This window comes from Haliaeetus albicilla, chromosome 1 (assembly GCF_947461875.1).
Source record: "Haliaeetus albicilla chromosome 1, bHalAlb1.1, whole genome shotgun sequence".
In the NCBI taxonomy this organism is placed as follows: Eukaryota; Metazoa; Chordata; class Aves; order Accipitriformes; family Accipitridae; genus Haliaeetus; species Haliaeetus albicilla.
Window position 1 is genome coordinate 29,673,630 of NC_091483.1, and position 18,589 is coordinate 29,692,218.

An 18,589-nucleotide genomic window follows, 5' to 3' on the forward strand; every position below is an offset into this window, starting at 1 on the left:
AGCCCACCGCTTCCCACCCCGTGCTCGCTCCGGCACCCAACAGCCTCAGGCAGCGGTGAGATCTTCTGGGGCTTGGCAATCTGCTGGCCCAGTACGCTCCCTAATTACTCACTGGAGTGATAAGGAAAGAGGGAGCACCATCCCCAGTACCACCAGTGCCGAGCTGGGCTGGGAAGAGCCTCGCTAGCTCCCGTCCAGACATGGCCGCCAACGCTTGGCCTCTCCTTGCGCCCACCCCTCCTTCACGTGGCCACGACCCGGAGGTCGAGCCGTGCTCCCATCGCAGTGCAGGTGAAGGACCCACAGCCTTTCGCGGGGTGAGAGAGCGGGACGGGGGGGGCAGCCGGGGTGTCCCATGCACTTAAGACGTCCGATGGATGCGACAAGCGCAAACGAGCTGCCTGATCGCGCCGCCGGCTCCTCTCCCGTGGGAAAAGCCCGGCTCCTCGCCGGCCAGAGGAGGTTTGGGGCAGCGTGGCAGTGCCGCAGCAGAGCTTCCCCCACGCCTGCCCGTGGCCATTAAGTCTCTATTACAGGAACACAGAATTCGCTCCACAGATGAAAGATAATGTCTCCTGAGGAAAATAAATTAAAAGGGGGGGGGAGCAAAACAAAAAGAACCCTTTGCACTGCAATAGCGCTTGCAATTAAGAACAAAACAGAGCAGAAAGCTCTGAAGCTTGACTTTGGGCAGGAAGAAAAGGCCCTCCCCGAGAGCCCCGGGTTTCTGTAGGCACAGCGCGGTGGCTGCTGTCTTGGCTTTACGTCAGAGCATTAATGCTGTTGTTTCGCCCCTGGTATCAACAGAGCTTGCCTGGTAGGTGGGTGGGGTATTGGGATTTATATTGTAGAGAAATTCAGGAAGGCTTCAGTCTTCCTCTCCCCCCTCGCCCCCAAAGCTTTTGAAAGTCCACTGGGGACCCCTAATGTTCAGCTGCTGCTGAAGCACACGTTTCAAAGCCAGAGCTGTGCAGCTTCTTCAGCCATCTATGGGTTTGATCATTCCGATGGGCTTTTATTACAGGCAATAACACTCCCTTCCCCCTGCCAAGTCATCTTTCTGGGAAGCTCTGAGAGCTTCTTGAAACGTTTGGTAAAACAACATTTCTACAGTCAGAAAACATGCCAGCCGCATCAAACGGGGATGCCCCTGGAGATGCTTTGGGAGACAGAAACCTTTGTGCCACCCGCACAGCATGTAGCATCCCTTCCTGACCTGAGCCGTGGTAGCAGACACATCTAATATGCCCAACAGAAAAGTCTGCAGAAGAAAGGTGGTTAGAAGTCATGGTTGTTGTGAAAGGCACTGGGAGGAATAACCCTGCGGGGATTTTTAAGGACATCGGTGACGGCTTGGCAGGCGCTTAGCCCTCCATAAACTTCCACTACCTAGTCTCTATTCCCACACACCTCCCCATGGCTGTCTCACTTCTCCCCCCCTCAAAAAACCCTCCACTGCCCACCTTCAAAGGCCCACACCCAGCTGGGCAGCCTCCATGACCAAAACCTACAGTCCCTTCCCGTTGTGCTCAGCCAGGGCAGATGGGAATTGCTGCTTTCTTGGGGTTTTGCCCCGGTTTCCTGGTGCCTCTGCTGATGGGGCCAAGCAGGACACACAAATACCTCCGCCACAGCCTGGTTTAGGGGGGTTTTATCCCACATCCCTGGGGTCAGATTTCCTCCCTGTTATCGCAGAAATATGTCATCTTTCCCAGACCAGCATTATTATCATTACAATATTTCTCTCGCAGCCAAAGGCAACAGCATGGCTGGTTACTGGGAGCGGCAGCCACACCACTGTTTGGGCAGAAAAATGTTAGAAATGCAATTAGAGTAAGTCACCCTCCTCTCTTTCGCACCTCCATCCCCAAACCCAAGTAAATCGGAAAAATCCATGCTTTCTAAGTGGCTTCTAACATAATGAAAGTCAATTAGAGTGATGGAAACGGAGCTGATAACTGCAGGTTTTCATCACTGACTCCGTGCTAAATGTCTGTTCTGTGTGGTTTGTAAGGAAGTAAGGGTGCATGGAGGGGAAAGGATGGGTTGGTTTTTTTTTTAAAGCAGTTAAATTGCCTCTAATTAGCAACACAACTGTAGTCAAAACCTAATGTGAGGATAATAAATTGATATTTGCATAATGGAAATGCTACCAAAATGTACTTCAAATAAGCTGAATTAGATTATAATTAGAGCTGTGTTTTGGGAAAGAAAATCCTTCTAATTGCTTGTGTACAGGCAGTGCCAAGGAGGAGAGGGCTGGCAGCTGCTGGGGAGGTCCAGCCAGTGCCATGCGGTACAAGTGCCCTGCGACTGGGGGCTGTTCCCTGGGCGGGGGGACAGGGTGTCTGCACCCGGCGAGGCAGGTTGGTGGAGGAAAAGGTAGGAGGAATGCGAATGTGTGCACCCTTGGCCATCAACCGCAAAACCATGTTTTGTAGGATTGGAGTGAAAGAAAATCCAGGGTGAAATCATACAGACAGCAATTAGGGTGGGAGACGTTCGTGCCTCAGGGGAGGTGGTGCGAGGGTAAAAATGCAAGCGCTAATTCTGCAAATTGCATGAAACCGGTGAACATCTTTTCTTGGTGAAGTCTCAGCACCGCATTGAGTTGCAATAGCCTCCTCCTGCTGCTATTTCATAACTGGCTTTATTAAATCAATAGTTATTTTTTTTTCTGCTGAAATGTATGCAAGGTTGCTCGTGATTTATTGTCCAGCTCTTACTACTCCTTACTAAAAAAGAGGCCACTTGGAAAGCGCTGGATGATAAGTCACTTGCCCATTGTACGAGACCATGTGCACCAGTAAGGAAACTACAGCTGAGATAAAGGAAAAATGTCATATTCCAAAACAGCTTTTTTGAAAAAGCAAACAAAAGAACCAGCAAATGAGTACCACAGTGGTATTACACCTTGCTACCGAAGTGAAGGCAGAGCGAACCTCAAGGCTGACTTGTTGCCCAGTAGCTGCAGTGTCTCACAGTCGGTGTTAATGCCCATTTTGGTGCTGGGCAATGACACAGTTCAGGTGGGAAAACTGATCATCATACAAAAACCTGCTCTCTCACTTTGACTGGGGGACAGAAAAGGTGATTTCTTAAGTCTTGTGAAATACAATGACCCTGCCCACAGGGCCCTCGGCATATTCATTATTCAAATACCTAGGTTAGTATGCCTGGTGTTCGCTGAGGTAGTGCCATACGCCAAACCTGGGCAGCTAACAGCATCATCCTGGACCCAGTGGCAATAGGAAAGGGGTGTGAATTCGGCCATCACCAGTTGGTGGAGGCGTACAACAGGGCATGGCTCTCCTTGACCATGCCTGAATGCCCTTCTGACATTGGCTGCTGTAGTTAGGGAAGACGGAGAAAACAAGGAGGATGACTTTGGGGTGTAAAGGAAAACCAGCAGACACCACAGGTGTGGGTTTCAGCAGAACTTTTGACACAGCTCCTCATGCCGTTCACCTGGTGGATGCTGTTTTGCAGGGACAAATACAAGGTTTTCCCACCCACAGGCACAAAAAGGAGGGTACCATAGGCCTGAAAAGGATGCCCGGGGCACTTAACTGGTGCATCTCTCTACATACGAGACATATAGCATAGGTCTAGTTTCCAAATCAGGAGCTACAGCTCATGCATCTTTACTGTATGAGAAAAAAAAGCTTGTATGAGACATGATGCAGCACTAGCCTCACTTCAAGGGAAATATTCCCCTGCCTTTGAAGGGTCCTGGCTCGGGGCCCCAGCCCGCAGCCACAGCAGAGGCCATGGAAATAAGCTCCTTTTTGAGTTGGCAAACGCTGTCTTGCTTTTCTGTTTGAGGGGGAGGGAAGAGAGAAACTCGCCTGGTGCTCTGCTCTGCTCTGCTGCAAGTTTTGTGGTACCAGATTTAATAAAGGGATGCGTGGGAGGGAGTGCAGAAGGGAAAGAGAAAGGAGAAAAGCGAGTGTGGGGAGCAGGCGGCTGCACTGCAGAGAGCGTTGGTCTGCAGGAGGTGCTGCCGGGGACGAGATGGGGGAAGGCAGAAGGATGGCCAGGCTCCAGGTCTCCTCTGCTCTGTCCTCTCCTCTTGGAAGCAAGACGCAGAGCTGGCCCCGAGGAGCCCAGCCTGGGGACAGCCAGGCAAAGCAGAGGCAAAGCCTGGCCATTCCATGCTTATTGTGTGGCCACCAGCCCCTGCCAGCCCCCGCTGTGCTGGGTGCCAGCATGTTGTGCCTGCGGGATACACCCCAGGTGTTGCCAGCATCACCCTAGAAAGACACTGAGGCTCACGCTCGAGGGGGGACAGGGAAACGGGAGCCTGGGCAAAATCCTTCAGGCCTTTGCCTACGAGTTACAGCCCAAAAGCAATTCTTGGCAACCAAAGCCTGGCCTCTGCCATGGGTTTGCAGTCCCATTTGCTTCCTTGGTGGCAGCCCCCCAGGTCTCGGGCTCACTCGTGTGGCCTCAGGCACCTGGGAGGAGCGCAGGACCTCGCGTAATGCAACAAGTGAGATGGATAATCACAGTAGGAAAAAAAGAAAGATTGCACACCAACAAAGGCAACCCTGGGAAAAAAATTTATCGCTAGCAAAACACTGTGGATCTTCGTTTAGTGAGTGCACTTCCCGTGAAATGCAATTGCTCCCACTGTGGTTTTAAACTGAGACCACCCTGAAAATGAAGGTAGTTTCCATTAAATTGAATTGCTTTTCCCCAAAACTGGCATGGCAGGGGTAACATTGATCAGGAATGATAGCTATTAAGTGAGGGCATTATTTATATTTTCTATTAAATCACTGTCATTTCTATTATAAATGACATCATGCATGCATGTCATGCTGATTTACAGTGATAAAGCCTCGGTCGTGATCATTTATTGTAATGCATAAGCAGAGCATGAAATACACGCAGCACAAATGCACCAGCAACACCACATCAAGCTCAGATCAATATTTGGATCTAACTTAGTATTAGCAGATCAGTTGGTGCAACACTGGTGGTGCTTTTTCAGTAACGTTCATGTGCCCATTGTCAGTGCAGTCCTGAAGGCTATTTGTCTCCTCCGCCCCACTTTCCAGTGCTGTTCAGAAGTGGTGAGCCAGGCAGCAAAAGGAGCAGGAGCAGCAACACATCGCTGCCATAGATCTGAGCATGGAGATCCAGTGCAAAGCAAATGTAATGCCTGATGAATGATTCAAATGCCTAAAGACTAGACACTCGGCAAGGAAAAAGCGGGGTTGCTAAGTGCAGAAGAAGGCAAGGTTGGACAAGCATTGGTGTTGCAGCAGTCATTCAGTGAAGGTTTCTGCTCTTGAGAATGTTTTCCAAAAGTTGCTGAGCTTCTCGGAGCCCATGGGCTGCTGCCACACTGAGGAGTTTCTCCACTTCCCTGAAGGACACGAAACCTTCATCAAGAAAATCCAGGAGAAGGTTTGATTCATTCCTAGCTAAATTTTATTTACCCAGGCTTTTATAAGAGGACCACAGCTACTGGCTCTGAAAGCATCTGTAAAGTTAACTCTCCACTATTCAGAAAATGATCTGATTTTCTTTCTGCTTTTCTCTGTGGTCTGAGCATGTATGTTCTGCGTTTGGTGATTTTCTTGTCTTAGTTGAATTGAAGATGAATTTGGAGCTCTTGAAATACATGCCCCTTTCACCAATCAATACATGAGTCTGCCTAATCATGCGACATGCAGTGGAGATTGAAATGAAACGCGCTAGCTTTAACTCACAGGATTTGCCCAAACATAGCTTTTTTAGTTTCAGTTAGCTTAAGACTGCTTTCTCTAACCTCAATTTTAATTTTCAGGCTCAGAGTAAATGTAAAAAACTCAAAACTCAAAACAATACCAAAAAAAAGGACTAGGTTTCACTGTGATGGGAACTCATCAGTTGTTTTAGCTTCACTTAGCCCCAGGATGAGTCACCACAGCAAATGTACAAAGAACAAGGCAAGTTTTCTTTGGCTGTGGGCCTTGCTGGGAATGCTGGTATGCAGTGTGCACAGGCACGTCAGGGAGAGAAACGTGTCCTGGACGGTTTCAACCCAACCTCTGGGCAGTCAACAGGAAACTTCTCATTGACCTCGCTGGACGGGAAGGAGAGAGAAAAGGGGGGTCCCCCAGAAAGAAAGACAGGTCTTTCTAGCAGAAAATTCGCATGTGGCTTCAACAGCTCTGTCTGTACCAGTATGGGTCTTGTCCCTTGCCTTGACTGGGAAATCACAGATGGAAATACATATGTAATCAGACCACAGGCATTTTGGGTACTGTGTCACCTCATTTTTAAAATCTCATTGGGCTAACTGAGTTTTTCAGTTTTCTTGCCACAGGTAGGGCTGCATTACTGACAATACAAGGAGAGGGCATTAGAAACGCTGGAGTAGCTTCATGTGTGGAGTATCTACAGCACCAGGTTCCAGCCCTCCCCAGGAGGAGCTGGGAATGCAGCTGTAATGGAAAGGAAGAGGAATAGCTCAGGTTACCCTTCTTCAAGTGCCACAGTCATGTTTCTGAGTGCGCCCACCGCCAGGTTGAAGGAGGAGTGGGGATGGCCCTGCCCCGCAGCCTGCCTACAGGGGGGAAGAGAGAAGCAAAGAAAGTGGTAAGAGAAAGTACAGAAGAAGAAAACCTGAGTTTGAATGTTTTAAAGCGAGGTAAGAGCAAAGAAGGAAAAAGGTATGTATAAATCAGTGTCCTGAAATGTGACCCCTTTAAAATTTTCAAGCCCTGAACGGGGAAACATCTTTATTCAGAAAGGTGCCAACGCTTCAGCGTTTCTCTAAGTAGGGATGTCCTTAAAGATGCCTTCTTGGTTCACAGCCCCTGCGCTCACAGGCACAGTTACTTCAGCCCTAAAAATCCTGCAGCCTGATGCTGTTCTACGCCATGAGCAGTCACAGAGAAAACATCCAACCTGCCCTCCCCCCCACCTCACTTTTTGGGCAGCGCAGTAACTTTCCCCATCCCTCATCCTTCCTGTTTCTCAGCAGGAGCGGGAAGGTTTCAGGGGACACAGCCCAGGCTCCCGCCACGGGTGTAACCACTGCAGGTACCGCAGCAAATGCACAGCTGCCTCGCTTACGTGGCGGAAACCTCTTGGGAGCGTGTGCCAAGAGCAGGAAATTAATACACTGCCATAACTTGATTTTCTGTTGCCTCAGCAGCTTCTGGCCCTCTCCACTCCTGCGACAGTGCATTTTTCCCACTGCCCACCTGCGGCTCGAACCTCTCCAAAAGGCTGTACAGCAGCACCAGCACCCCTCTGCACTCTCACTTTCGAGACACTTACTTGCCTCCCACTGATTTAAGAAATAGCAATAGCAGGTGGGGAAAGCGGAGCAAAACATCTGACCCACAGCAAGAAGTTGGGAGCTCCTGGTCTCCTTGCTGCTGCCCTGTGCACCTCCCTCCCACCGGCGCAGGACAGCTCAGCGTGGCTCTCCCCCCAAAAGCACTGCTGGCTCTTTTTCCTCCTCCCACACCACAGCAGCCTTTCCCCAGGAGAGGGCAATTTCCCATGGCAGGAGTTAGGTTTTGGTTTTTTGCACCTCACCTGAACCAGTGCATGGCCATGTCCTCATTTTTTTCCACTCCAGCTCCTGAGTGTGAGACAAAGTAGCAAAGCCATAGTTAGCATATAAAATATAGTGTCCAAAATGCAGCAGTGTGGTGGTGTACTGCATAGCGCAGAGCCACGTTTGTGCTTCTGGCTTACACCTATATGCACTCTGGCAGCAAGTTAGCCACGGCTTAGAGAAATGTTACCTTGCAAATACCTCTGTCCCAGGATGTGCTGGGCATTGGGGTACCCCAGGTGAGCGTACACATGAGCCACGTGGAAATGGAAGTCCTCGTAGCACAGCAGGATGTAGAGCAGGAGAAGGCCAGCAGTGATTACAGCTGCCAACTGTAAAAAGAGGAGCAGTCATGATGCAAGGAGAAAAAGAAGCTGAGAACCAGCTACAGCAAATTTCATCTGAGCTCTGAAGCCTCCCAAAGACATTCCCCACAGAGAAATGGGAGGAAAAGCTCACACAACCACAGAAAATCAAAGTCACCTTTGATAAAGAGCTGGTTCCAGCACCCACTGAAGCTGGCAGAAAAGGTGCCACTGACTTCAGTGAGCAGCAGATCAGCTCCCAGGTTAATACCCGCTTTAAGCTCTGCTACAGCAAAGGAAACTACAATCTTTTCATTTTCTAGTGGTCCACTTGAAGAAAAGAAAAAGAAAATCATAAGGCAGCATCAGGCTTTTATGAGCAATTCATCAAAGAGGCTTGCCAGAAGGAGCCTCATTCCCTGGGCAGCCGGGTCCTCAGCCCACCACTGCCCACCACTGACCACAACATCGCCATACAGATGTGAACACTCCCTTTGTGAACATCCCTGGTTACAGTGAGGACACGTCACCAGTGTCCACCCCTGACAGGAAAATAACCTTGGGTCTGAAACTCTTCTTGCATCCAAAGTATAAATCAGCAAAAAGCCTGCTGTACTGCACCAGCAGGGAAAAAAAGATGAGAGACCAGAATTGGGCTGTTTGCTTTTTGATGCCAAATTGGATTTTCTTTGTTCAGTGAGCTAGCTATTAGCTTCCAGTGAAAGGAGCTGGCAACTTGAGCAACCACAACTTGGCGGGGTCAGAGATCCCTGGCAGGGGAAAGAAGAGTGGGGTTAGGAAAAGGCTATAGGAGCCCCACGCAGAGCCTCCTGCCCACACAATTTACCAGGAGCCTTTTGCCTCCCCACAAGGAAAAGCAGTGAGTCTCACCAATGGCGCCAGCACTGCAGAAGATAAAACCCTTCCCTACTACACGGGGAGACAGAGGCCAGGGACAGTCCCGGATGGAAGATGCCAGTCTTTGAAAACAACACCGGAGGCAAGCGCTGATCATCTTTCTCAGTGTTCTCAGACCCTGTGCTGAGAGAAACCACGCTGATGGTGCGTGATCCAGAGGAGACCACTAATACCTCATCCTTCAGCTCTGCAGCTTTGGTGCAAGCAATGCTGGACTCTCGGGTCTGATGTTCAGGGGGACGTGCCGAAGCACCTGCAGGCCCCCTGCATGCCACTGGATGCAGGAGCAGAGCAGAGACGAGCAGCCCCATTTCAATGGCCAAGTCAGAAACAAATCCTGAGGTCCCTCCGGGTAACAGCGGCTGCCACAGAACAAGGGCGCTTTTTCATCTGGGCATAATTTATTGCTATGGGTACTTGTGAATAGGGGCTACAGCGTGTATGTGGGTTTGTCACCATGCCATGCTCAGAATGAGCCAAGGGGACAAGAAGCAGCTGGAAAGGATGACGAGACACAGGAGCTTTAACAGCTGGGGGCCCCTCTGGCCACTACAGATGGTTTGATGCAACTGGTACAGACGGGTGCAAAAACCAACTCCCCCTCATCTTTTGGGGGGGTATAGCACACGATGGATATGCAGACCATTGCAAAGCAAACAGCACATTTAGGTCCTGATGTGCTTCTCAGCTGCCTGTAGAGCTTGAAGGGAGGGGTGGTGTGGGTCTGGCACTTCCTTGCTGTTTTGTGGGGGCTCCTGCACTCCCACACACCACAATCAGATGCAGCAACCACTGGAGGCAGCAGGTTGCCAAGAGTTTGTTATCTCCTAATTGGAACCCAGGTCCTGGTTCAGGCCCAACTCTAATTGGGATTAGTGAATGCTGAGGATTAAATGAGCCTAGTTAGCTAATTAGGCTAACTAGATAAAATAGGTAAGCAATAATGATATGCAAATGCCCCAACATTTGATTTTCTGGCTGATGAGCTTAGGGATGTAGGAAATTTTGCTGTTCTGTTTGAGACCCTCCCATTTAGCCCATGCAATGCTGTTGCTCAGGCAAGGATGATTGCCAGACATTTTGACAAAAACAGCTCTCCTGTAATGCAACGGGGACCTGCAGGGCCTGAAAGCACTGATGGGTATGTAAATCCCTGTAAGCCAATGGCAAATCCAAGAGGAAATGCAAGTCACAGATCGATCCAGTTACTGCTGAATGCTTTTGCTCTTATTTAAGAGGAGGAAGTGATAGTCCTGAAAAAAATTATGATGGCTAGAAATATGGTAAGAAGTGCTCCTTGCTGGAGACATGGCTGATGTTAAGGGTCCAGCTCAGGTAAAGCTGAGTGCAGATCTCTGGTGAAGGGAAGGGCAGCATTTCTGAAGAAGAGCAAAGGCTGCTGAGTAAGAGGCTGGTTTCACAGTGACCATGCACTGCATAATGCTGTCACTGTGCTATTTTGTCACTGTTGCAGTGGCTGGAATATCTCAGGGGATGTTTCAGGTGGTTGCAGGAGATAGGGTGCGCAATGCTGTAAGAGACAGCAGCGGTGCTTTTGTGGGTACAAGTTTGGGGGCTGCAAGATGCTCACGGCTGTGGCGTCTCCTTTATGCTCCATGTGAGGCTGCCTGAAGTCTCGGGAAAGGAGTGGGAGACGTGTTTGTACCAGACCTGCAATAGATCTGCTACACATAACAGCAAACAAACAAACAACTATTTCTAAATGAACGGGGAAAGGATGTGGCGGGAAAGCTGCTGCAGGTCATGGGGGAAATCTCTACAGCCAGGCTGTGACCGTGCACCACTGCCACGGGGGTACATCCCGACACGAATACTCCCTGTGGGACACCACCTCTCCGTGGCGATGTCTGTGACAATCAGCCATCCGCTGCTGGCAGCTCCCACCCTCACCGCTGCGGTGACACTGTGCCTGGCTCCGCTTTTTGTTCCAGGCTGGTTTTTGTGGGGAGGCTTTCAGCTTTTTGCAGTTGTGTAGGCACTGGCAGGTGTAGCAATTAAAACATTTCACAGGCAGTTCCTTTAGAAATGGCCCACTGAGCATCCCTAATCTGATTTGGGGGGGGGAGGGGGGTATTTTCTTTTCCTAAGCTTTCCTAAAGGGTGAGGAAGACAGACCTATGCATGGCAAAAGGCAGATGCACAAAGTGCTGGAGTGCACTGATCCCAGCTTTGGGAGGTGGCACCACAAACAGTCCTCGCTTGGCTGCCCACCAACATCCAAACAGGCGTCTAAAAGCACACAGCTAGTCCAGCAGCAAGCGGAGATGTTAGCACACGTTTTCATCATTAGTTACCAAAAATACTCCTTTGCCCTCTGCTGTGGCTACATCTGTGTTCAGGTAAATGTTGTGCTGTTTTAAATGTCTCCAAGACCAAGAGAGAGGGGAAACATAATGATGTTTCTCAAGAAGCAGCTGCTGACGGAGAGGGGGCACCCTGAAGTGACATGTCCCCTCAGGAGGGATGCAAGAGAGAGGCGCGACTCCCCTGGGCTTCATCCAGGCTGGTTGTCCGCCCCCCTTCGCCCTCATGGCTGGCACCGGGGACCGAAGGCACAGCGTACCAGCAGTCCCTGAAACCGACAGCTCCTCGGGTACCCCAGCTGGGCAACAAGCATTCATCTACCTCAAACGCAGGAACGTGGGGAGCTTGTTGCATTGCTTCACGCAGGGCGGGGAAGCAGACCACTGGCCTGAAACCACGCTCACAGGCTTGGGGGGAGCTCTTGGTTCCTCATCCCACCCTTTTCTTCCGTGGTGACTCATTGGGAAACTACTTTGCATGTTTCAGATGTTGCATCATTGGAGCTGCTCTAAAGCAAGAGGAAGCCCAGTGGTATCAGGGGGGCTACACCAGTGAACTGGGCAGTGAGGGAGCCAGACCAGGCTGTGCATGCATATTTAAGTGACCCGGTTCCTATGGCAGCTTCGGTGTGTCACCTGCACCATCACCCATATGCCAAAGCCAGGTGATCAAGATCAAAAAGGTGATCAAGAGGAATGCCTAAAAATCCCACCCATAATGACTGCACTGGAAGTTGCCACACGTTACTGTGTGCTAGCAAAAGCCCCCGCTCCCCAAACTCTGCATTGCAACAACTATCAGCGAGTCCTGCATTGCGTTCCCTATGCTGGTGAGCAGAAAGCCCCAGGGACTCTGCAGAGGCTTTGGTGACATTGCAATTGGGTCTGCTCCAGGCCACGGCACTGAGAAAGGCATTGCAAGACTCCCATTTGAGAGGCTGTTGTGTGCAAGCAGCTCCCTGTGCTTCGACCCACCCTGGCACCAGTGGTTTTCAGGGGCTGGCATTGCTTCCCGGTGTGCCCAGCCAGCTGTGGGGTCTAGGCCGTCATATAACACCTTGGTGCCAGCGCTCCCACCCTGAGCCCATCCCCACACTTACCTCCCACCTGCTCCACGCTGAGCCGGAGGGGTGGGGGGTCTCAGCCCCTGGAGAAGGATTTGCCTGGGAGGTACCAGCACTGCCCCTTCCCTCCCGTCGCCGCCACGCTGCAGGCTTTGCGTCCCCCATCCCTCCCTCCTGCAGGAGGTCTGAGTGCCTCATTTTAATCTGGTCTGCTCCCTGTCTCACCACGCACTGCTGCCCTGCCATAAGTCTTCCCCATCACTGTCCCTTAGTTTTGCTCCTGATTTATGGCAGCAGCAGCCCAGCTGCTTCACTAAGATAAAAAAAAGAGGGACAGATACACATCCCCTTGCAGAGCCATAGAAAAGAAGATGCTCCTGCCAAAATCCTTTCAAACCATTGATGTTTAACTCTCTCTGGGCTGAATATTTATTTTCCTTCAGCCTGCTCCCAGGCGTTGCAAGCCCCTACCAGTAAATCATTGTATTTGATAAACTTGAAGGTTTTTTTCTTTCTGCTTTTTGTATGAGAAGGAAAGTGCATCACAAGCAATGATAACGTTACCCACCACTGCAGATGTTCTTTATCTTGTTATTTCAATTGCATGGTCTCCACAGGCACATGGGGTGTGATGTGTTGGATTTTGGACAAATGTAAGAACATGCAGGCTGAGTCCCAGGTGAGAAAATTAGAAAAGGCACAATGATGTATAACTGGGAAATTATCAGAACATACAGAACCCCCACAAAATTCAACAGGATTGGATTATTTTTTTTAAGCTAGAAAAGAGCTTACTTGTTAAAGGCAGAGCTGTATAATTATGCTTCTATTCATCTGCAGTAACTCTACCTAGTGACTTTTGGACACCAAATTCTGTTTTCCCTTCATATCTAAGAAAACACCTCTTTTTAACACAAGATCCCTAATGCATGTTGCCTTGCCTGCTCTGAAGTCCTAGCACAGGATCTTAACCAGATGGCCGTCAGACAAGGTCCATCTCATGCGAAGTGCTGACCTTGCCTGGTTGCCTGACAGTAAAAATAAAATATTTTTCTTTCCAATTTTACAGCAAGATAAGTGGCATGCTTTGGTTTTAAAGGCAACCCCACCCCCAAGAACAAGGATACCTCTTGGCGGTGATGACTTGGGCTAATAACCTTACTGAAGAGGAAACCCTTCATGCTCTTGTATTTTATTTCTTATGTTATGCTGCCACCATTGGGCCAATTTAATTTGCTCAGTCACAGCCCCGTTATGGTTGAAGAGATCCATCTTTATGCCCCTGGTCAAAGTGTGAACCATTTTCACAGTATATCAAATTTAATTGGACATTAATAGTCATACTGCAGGATCAATCACTTCCAAGTGCAAAACTCTGCATTAAGGAAACTAAAATAACTCAGAAACTTCTAAACGAGTCCAGAGCAGAAGGACCTTCACTGCAGCAAAGAGCCAGGAAGAGATGAAAGAAGGTGAGGAGTCTAATACCTACTTACCCTTCTCTTTTTTTAGCTACTATTATTAGAATTTAAAGATTAAAAAACCCCCCAACCTCTCAAGGAGTCATTCTTCTTGGGAATGAGCCATCCTATAGCTGCAATCCCAAATTTTGGCAGAAGTAAGCTCCTGAGTTATTCTTATTGTTGTTTGTAAAGGCATATTGGTAATAGTTATATTCATACTGACATCTCGCCTAGCTGTGGGAAATCGGTACTTTTCTCAATATAAAACAGACCCTGGGGCTTGCAGTTCTTTGTTGCAGACGACTAAAAATGAGACCCTGTTGTTACTAACTATGCATTATTCAGTGAGGGCTATGCCAGGTGTGGTACAGGGTCTCATTCCAGTTGTGAGCGTGAGTTACTTCTCTACAAAAATCAACTTACACCACAAGGAAGAAGTAAACCAGGTTGCCAATCTAGAAACAAATGATGGCTGTAGTAGCTGCCTCCTGCCAACAAAGAATTGGATCCCTTCTACCTGCAACAACTTTGGCAAGGAAAGGACAAGCTCCCCAGTAAATTTTCTCTCTGCTCTTCCAAGGGGCAGGTGGCATTTCTATTTTCCCTTTCATCTTCACAGAACAAGTTGTAAAGAACCATTTCCAGATCCTGCAAAGGAGCATTTTGATTGGAAACCTGGAACCAGCCATGTTCAGGAAAACACAATTTTCTTCCTGTTTCTTTTTCACATAAAGGATTTCTCTAATCAGACAGTTTCTCTTTCCCTCCTTGAGCATTGTCAAGGTCAGGGCTAGAAGCGCTCAGATACTCCACTTCAGTTGAGAGGTAGATGTCAAGTGCTGGAAGAAGAATGGGTGACTGTGAGTGTAAAGAGTTAATAGGACAAAGTTACTGTTTGGGAGAGCTGGTGTCCCATAGAGAAAAGAAAGGATTTTCTTTTATTTTCAAAGGATTGCACTGAAAGACAGGTGTGAAACATTGCATTCATCCTTTCTCATTTGATTTTTAACATTTACTACTCTCTGTTCCAATTAACTTAAATCTTTTAGTAAGCAAACTGATTGAAGAAACACACAATTATTGAAAGAATTATATATATTACTGAAAGAACGAACCAAAATAAGACAAGCTCATAGCACACCACCTGTTCAAATCAAACACAATACCACCTGAGATGCAGACTCTTTACAGTCTAGGCTTAGTCTAGGAGTGATGGTAGATTAAACAACAAGAAGCGATTAGCCCAAAAAGGTTTTTCCAGGTTGCTTTCTTAGGAAAAGAAATCGGTATAACCAAATGGCTGCAACTGGTACAAGCCTATTTAATTACAACATCCTCTGGGCATAGGCATCACAGGGCAAATTAGATCCACCCTGAGAGTTCCCCAACTTGAACACAGCTGGAGTAGGTACTTGCATATGGCTTTATAGCACAGCACAAATAAATGTTACTGTAGTTACTACACTGAATGGAGCTCAAATATGGGTAACAGGGAGTATAGAGGCACGCAGCAACAAGAAGAGAGTGGGGGAGGATAAGTTTCTGTGTAAGACGATGGGAAGGATGAGGGTAAGGAGTTCTGGCTGGCACCATCTCTGACAGACTGGCATTTCATTTTGCCTAACTAGCTATAGCTTCCTTTCACAGCTGGCTAAAAAAGAACAAGATAAAAATCTATTAAGACTAGTTATTATGACACTATTAATAGCTGATACAAGAGCGTACAATGAACACCAGCGTAGATATAAGGGCAGTTCAAGTCTGTCTGAAATCAGTATGCAAGTGTTATCCGTAGATCTATTATGGAGATGTGCGAAGCTGTTTCCAGACACCAGATTAATAAACGTATCTGTTAAACCGAACAGTTGCATCCATTCATCACTATGCACAACACCACAGTGCAACCAGAGAGGATGTGATTTTCCTGAACCCAAACACAGCAGCCGGCAGAGAGACCCAGCTGAGCAGAACCCTGCTATTTAATAGAGGTCCTGCAAAAGGGCAGCAGGGAAGCCTTCCGCAAGGGGGGAGGACCCCAGGGGTAAATACAAGCTGTACTGTAATTGAGCTCACCACAAAAATAGAGCCTAAATGAATGTAAGCGGTGGTTACAGACTTAAAAAAAAAAAAACAACGAACTGAATTACTCACCTAAGAGCAAGTTAGGTCACAGTTAGGCACAGTAAAACCTCTGACTAAAAACTGTATACTAAAAACTAAGCTGTCTCTGCTTAGCTGTCACCTAAAAAAAATGAATTCTTCAAATGCCTTCTCCTGTGTGGCTTTGAAGTTTCCCAGATACTCAAATTTGCATCCCGGGAATACCACGGCAGGGCTGAGCATCTAGGTGTGTATCTCCCACATAAACTCGTTCAGGATCCAGAAACTGCCAAGTTACCTGAGGGACGTGATACAAAGAGCTTTCTGCAAGCGCTTCATCCATTAGTCTACTAATGAGGATGATCCCCACCACTTCTGCAGAAACTAAAATGCTGCATGAAACAAAGTCAAGAGAAAGTCCAAATAATACCGTGTTCATAGCCTAGTAGTTGGTGAGGGGTGAGAAGTGGCCCCTGCTTTAGAGAATGTGTCCATATTTTGGAGGCAAGTGAAAATGAGTGTTAGTGTCCAAGGAAATCATATGAAGTAGTAGAAAGAGTAGAAAGGAAAGCAGTACTACACTACAATTCTCCTAAGATGTTTTGAAAAACATGCTCTGAGAACATAGCCAGGTGATTGAATGTCCCTCAGCTACAACCCTCTGTCTCCAAAGGGGAGGTAATTCTTACCTGGTTGCTCACACTGCAAGGCTGACTGCCCCTCAGCAAGGACCTGCACAAATCCTGCTAAGGCAGGGCACAGCGCTCGGTCAAGAGCTGGCAGGCGTACCACTGGCAAAGCTGTCCAGCTTCACAGGGTGGGTGTGAAGCGCCTGCGGTCCAGGAACACCATACCAGCAGCCTGTCTGTTGGATTGCGTGTAATGTACTACAACGAAAGGAGGTCAGTCACAAGATACCTAACACAGGCAATGGTTTTGTACAAATACAACATCTTGTAATGAGAAGCATCAGAACAACTCAATACTAATAAAGCAGTGGCACAAAGGCTGGGTAAATGATGCAAAGCCCTTCACCACTGTGGCCTTCAGAGATAATAAAAAGATACACCAGCATGCCTCGTCACTGAGACCACAGGGTATGAATACCATTACACAAGCCCGACTATCAGCAGTTCCTTTTCTAGACCCACTATGTGACTACATCCTTCCTCACCAGGTTCCCCATAACCTTTCCTTTTAGAGGGATTTTTCACCTTCTTAAAGGGACCTATTAATGTTAATTGGACAAATGAAAGCCTGTTAGTCTGCTCTGCCCCTGTTGAAGCATATCTTCTTTCTTGGCTGTGAGGTGGTTACGTTATAAAAACTGGGTAAGACACTTGGGGGGTTAGGCTTGGGGTACTGGTTTCATTAGGAAGATAGAGGTAGTTAAGTGCTCCCTTTGTGTATGTGGGATTGAGGTTGAGTTATTTGTGCTCACAGCTGGGTCTGAAGTTGCTTTGGGGTTGCTCCTGGTGTACCTAAGTTAGTTTTAGTTTCTCTCATTAAATATCAGGGCAGGGGGGGAGTTCAGGTTGTGCTCGTTAAAGAGGCTTGTTAGCTAGCGTAGGGTGATGTGAGGCTTAGTTTCATGTACTCTACCTGACATGTCCCTAACCTGATCTGGTTGGTAAATACACGTCCTTGCGTTAGCTTAACCTTCAGTGTTAGGCTGCCTTACCTGCGTAATCCCAGCTGCAAGGAGCCCTGAGCAGCTGAAAGCATGCAGCCAAAGCGAGCTGTCGGGGAAGCAGGGAAGGTCTGTGGCAGGGATTATCTCCATCTGGTAGGAGACCTTTTTGTTCTGGTTCCTAGAACTTCTGTGGACAGAAAACAGGGAGAAAAAAATCAATTTTTTTCCCTCCTACATCTCAAATGCTGTTCCCAGACGGCCCTATGGCCTCCAACTTGGCTTTTCTTCCCCATAAGGAAAAGGGCAAATGGATCCTTGCTGCAGGCACTTTGGACAGAAATAATTTTTAAAATAGCAAGGCGAACGAAATCTTAACTTCTGCTGGCTTCTGTAAAATCTTGAGGTTTGTTTTTAAACTTAAAAAAAAAAACTAAGCCCTCTTCTTGCTTGCTGAAGGAGAACATAAACAACTAATGCTTCAAATAGACAGAGGCATCAGACAGTTACATAAAAACAAACTGCCAGATTCCTGCATGTAGGAGTGTCTGCTCTCAATTCGGTCCTGCCTCTCTGTGCTTGTGCCTGGAAGTAGGTCTCCCCACCCTGAAGCGGCAGCTAACACAAAATGCCTGAACTGAAACTCTGGTGTTGAAGGCATTGACGACGTGGCCTGAGGCTGTCTGGAGGCTCGAGCAAAGGGTCCTTTGTAATCAGGGGACCAAGTATTTGGGGTCAGCCGAAGGAGCAGAGGAGCCACAAAGTTTTAAATATTTACTACTTCATTGAATAGCTGGAAAGACCTTGAAGTGGAGCTCTAGGGATCAGCACATACCCTCCTTAGAGTTCTGAGTATTTCGCTCGTTGTAGACCTGAAAAAAGTGAAAAAGTTATGGCAAGGAGCAAATCCTCATGACAGATTTATGCCCTCAGCAATATCTCCCATTAAACGTCTGTCTGTAAGAGTACTCATCGTGCTTGGGACCCCTTCAATATCAAGGTAGAGGAAATACATGAACATCTAATGTGGCAGTTTTGTGATTAGATTGGTAAAGCACATGACAGATATAGTCTTCCCTGTAAAGAGCTATTCAGCCATTGAAGGACCAGGGTTTCTCCCTGGGTGCATTGCATACTCACAGATGAATGGGGTTATCTCTCAGATAACAGAGATTTATGGTGTTCTGGAAGAGCACAATGAATTGTTACTTTTTTGGAGTT

General features: G+C 48.0%; 1 protein-coding gene across 1 annotated transcript; it reads right to left on the reverse strand.

Moving 5' to 3' along the window:
* Positions 1–4,631: 4,631 nt before the first annotated feature.
* LOC138685466 (sel1-repeat-containing protein YbeT-like) lies at positions 4,632–17,898 on the reverse strand. The gene is made up of 5 exons (XM_069783893.1): positions 17,420–17,898; positions 7,755–7,896; positions 7,543–7,588; positions 6,473–6,559; positions 4,632–5,374 (listed from the first exon to the last, which is right to left on the reverse strand). Exons 1-5 carry the CDS (start codon positions 17,519–17,521, stop codon positions 5,278–5,280), a joined length of 474 nt encoding a protein of 157 aa, XP_069639994.1. The 5' UTR covers positions 17,522–17,898; the 3' UTR covers positions 4,632–5,277.
* Positions 17,899–18,589: the final 691 nt, after the last annotated feature.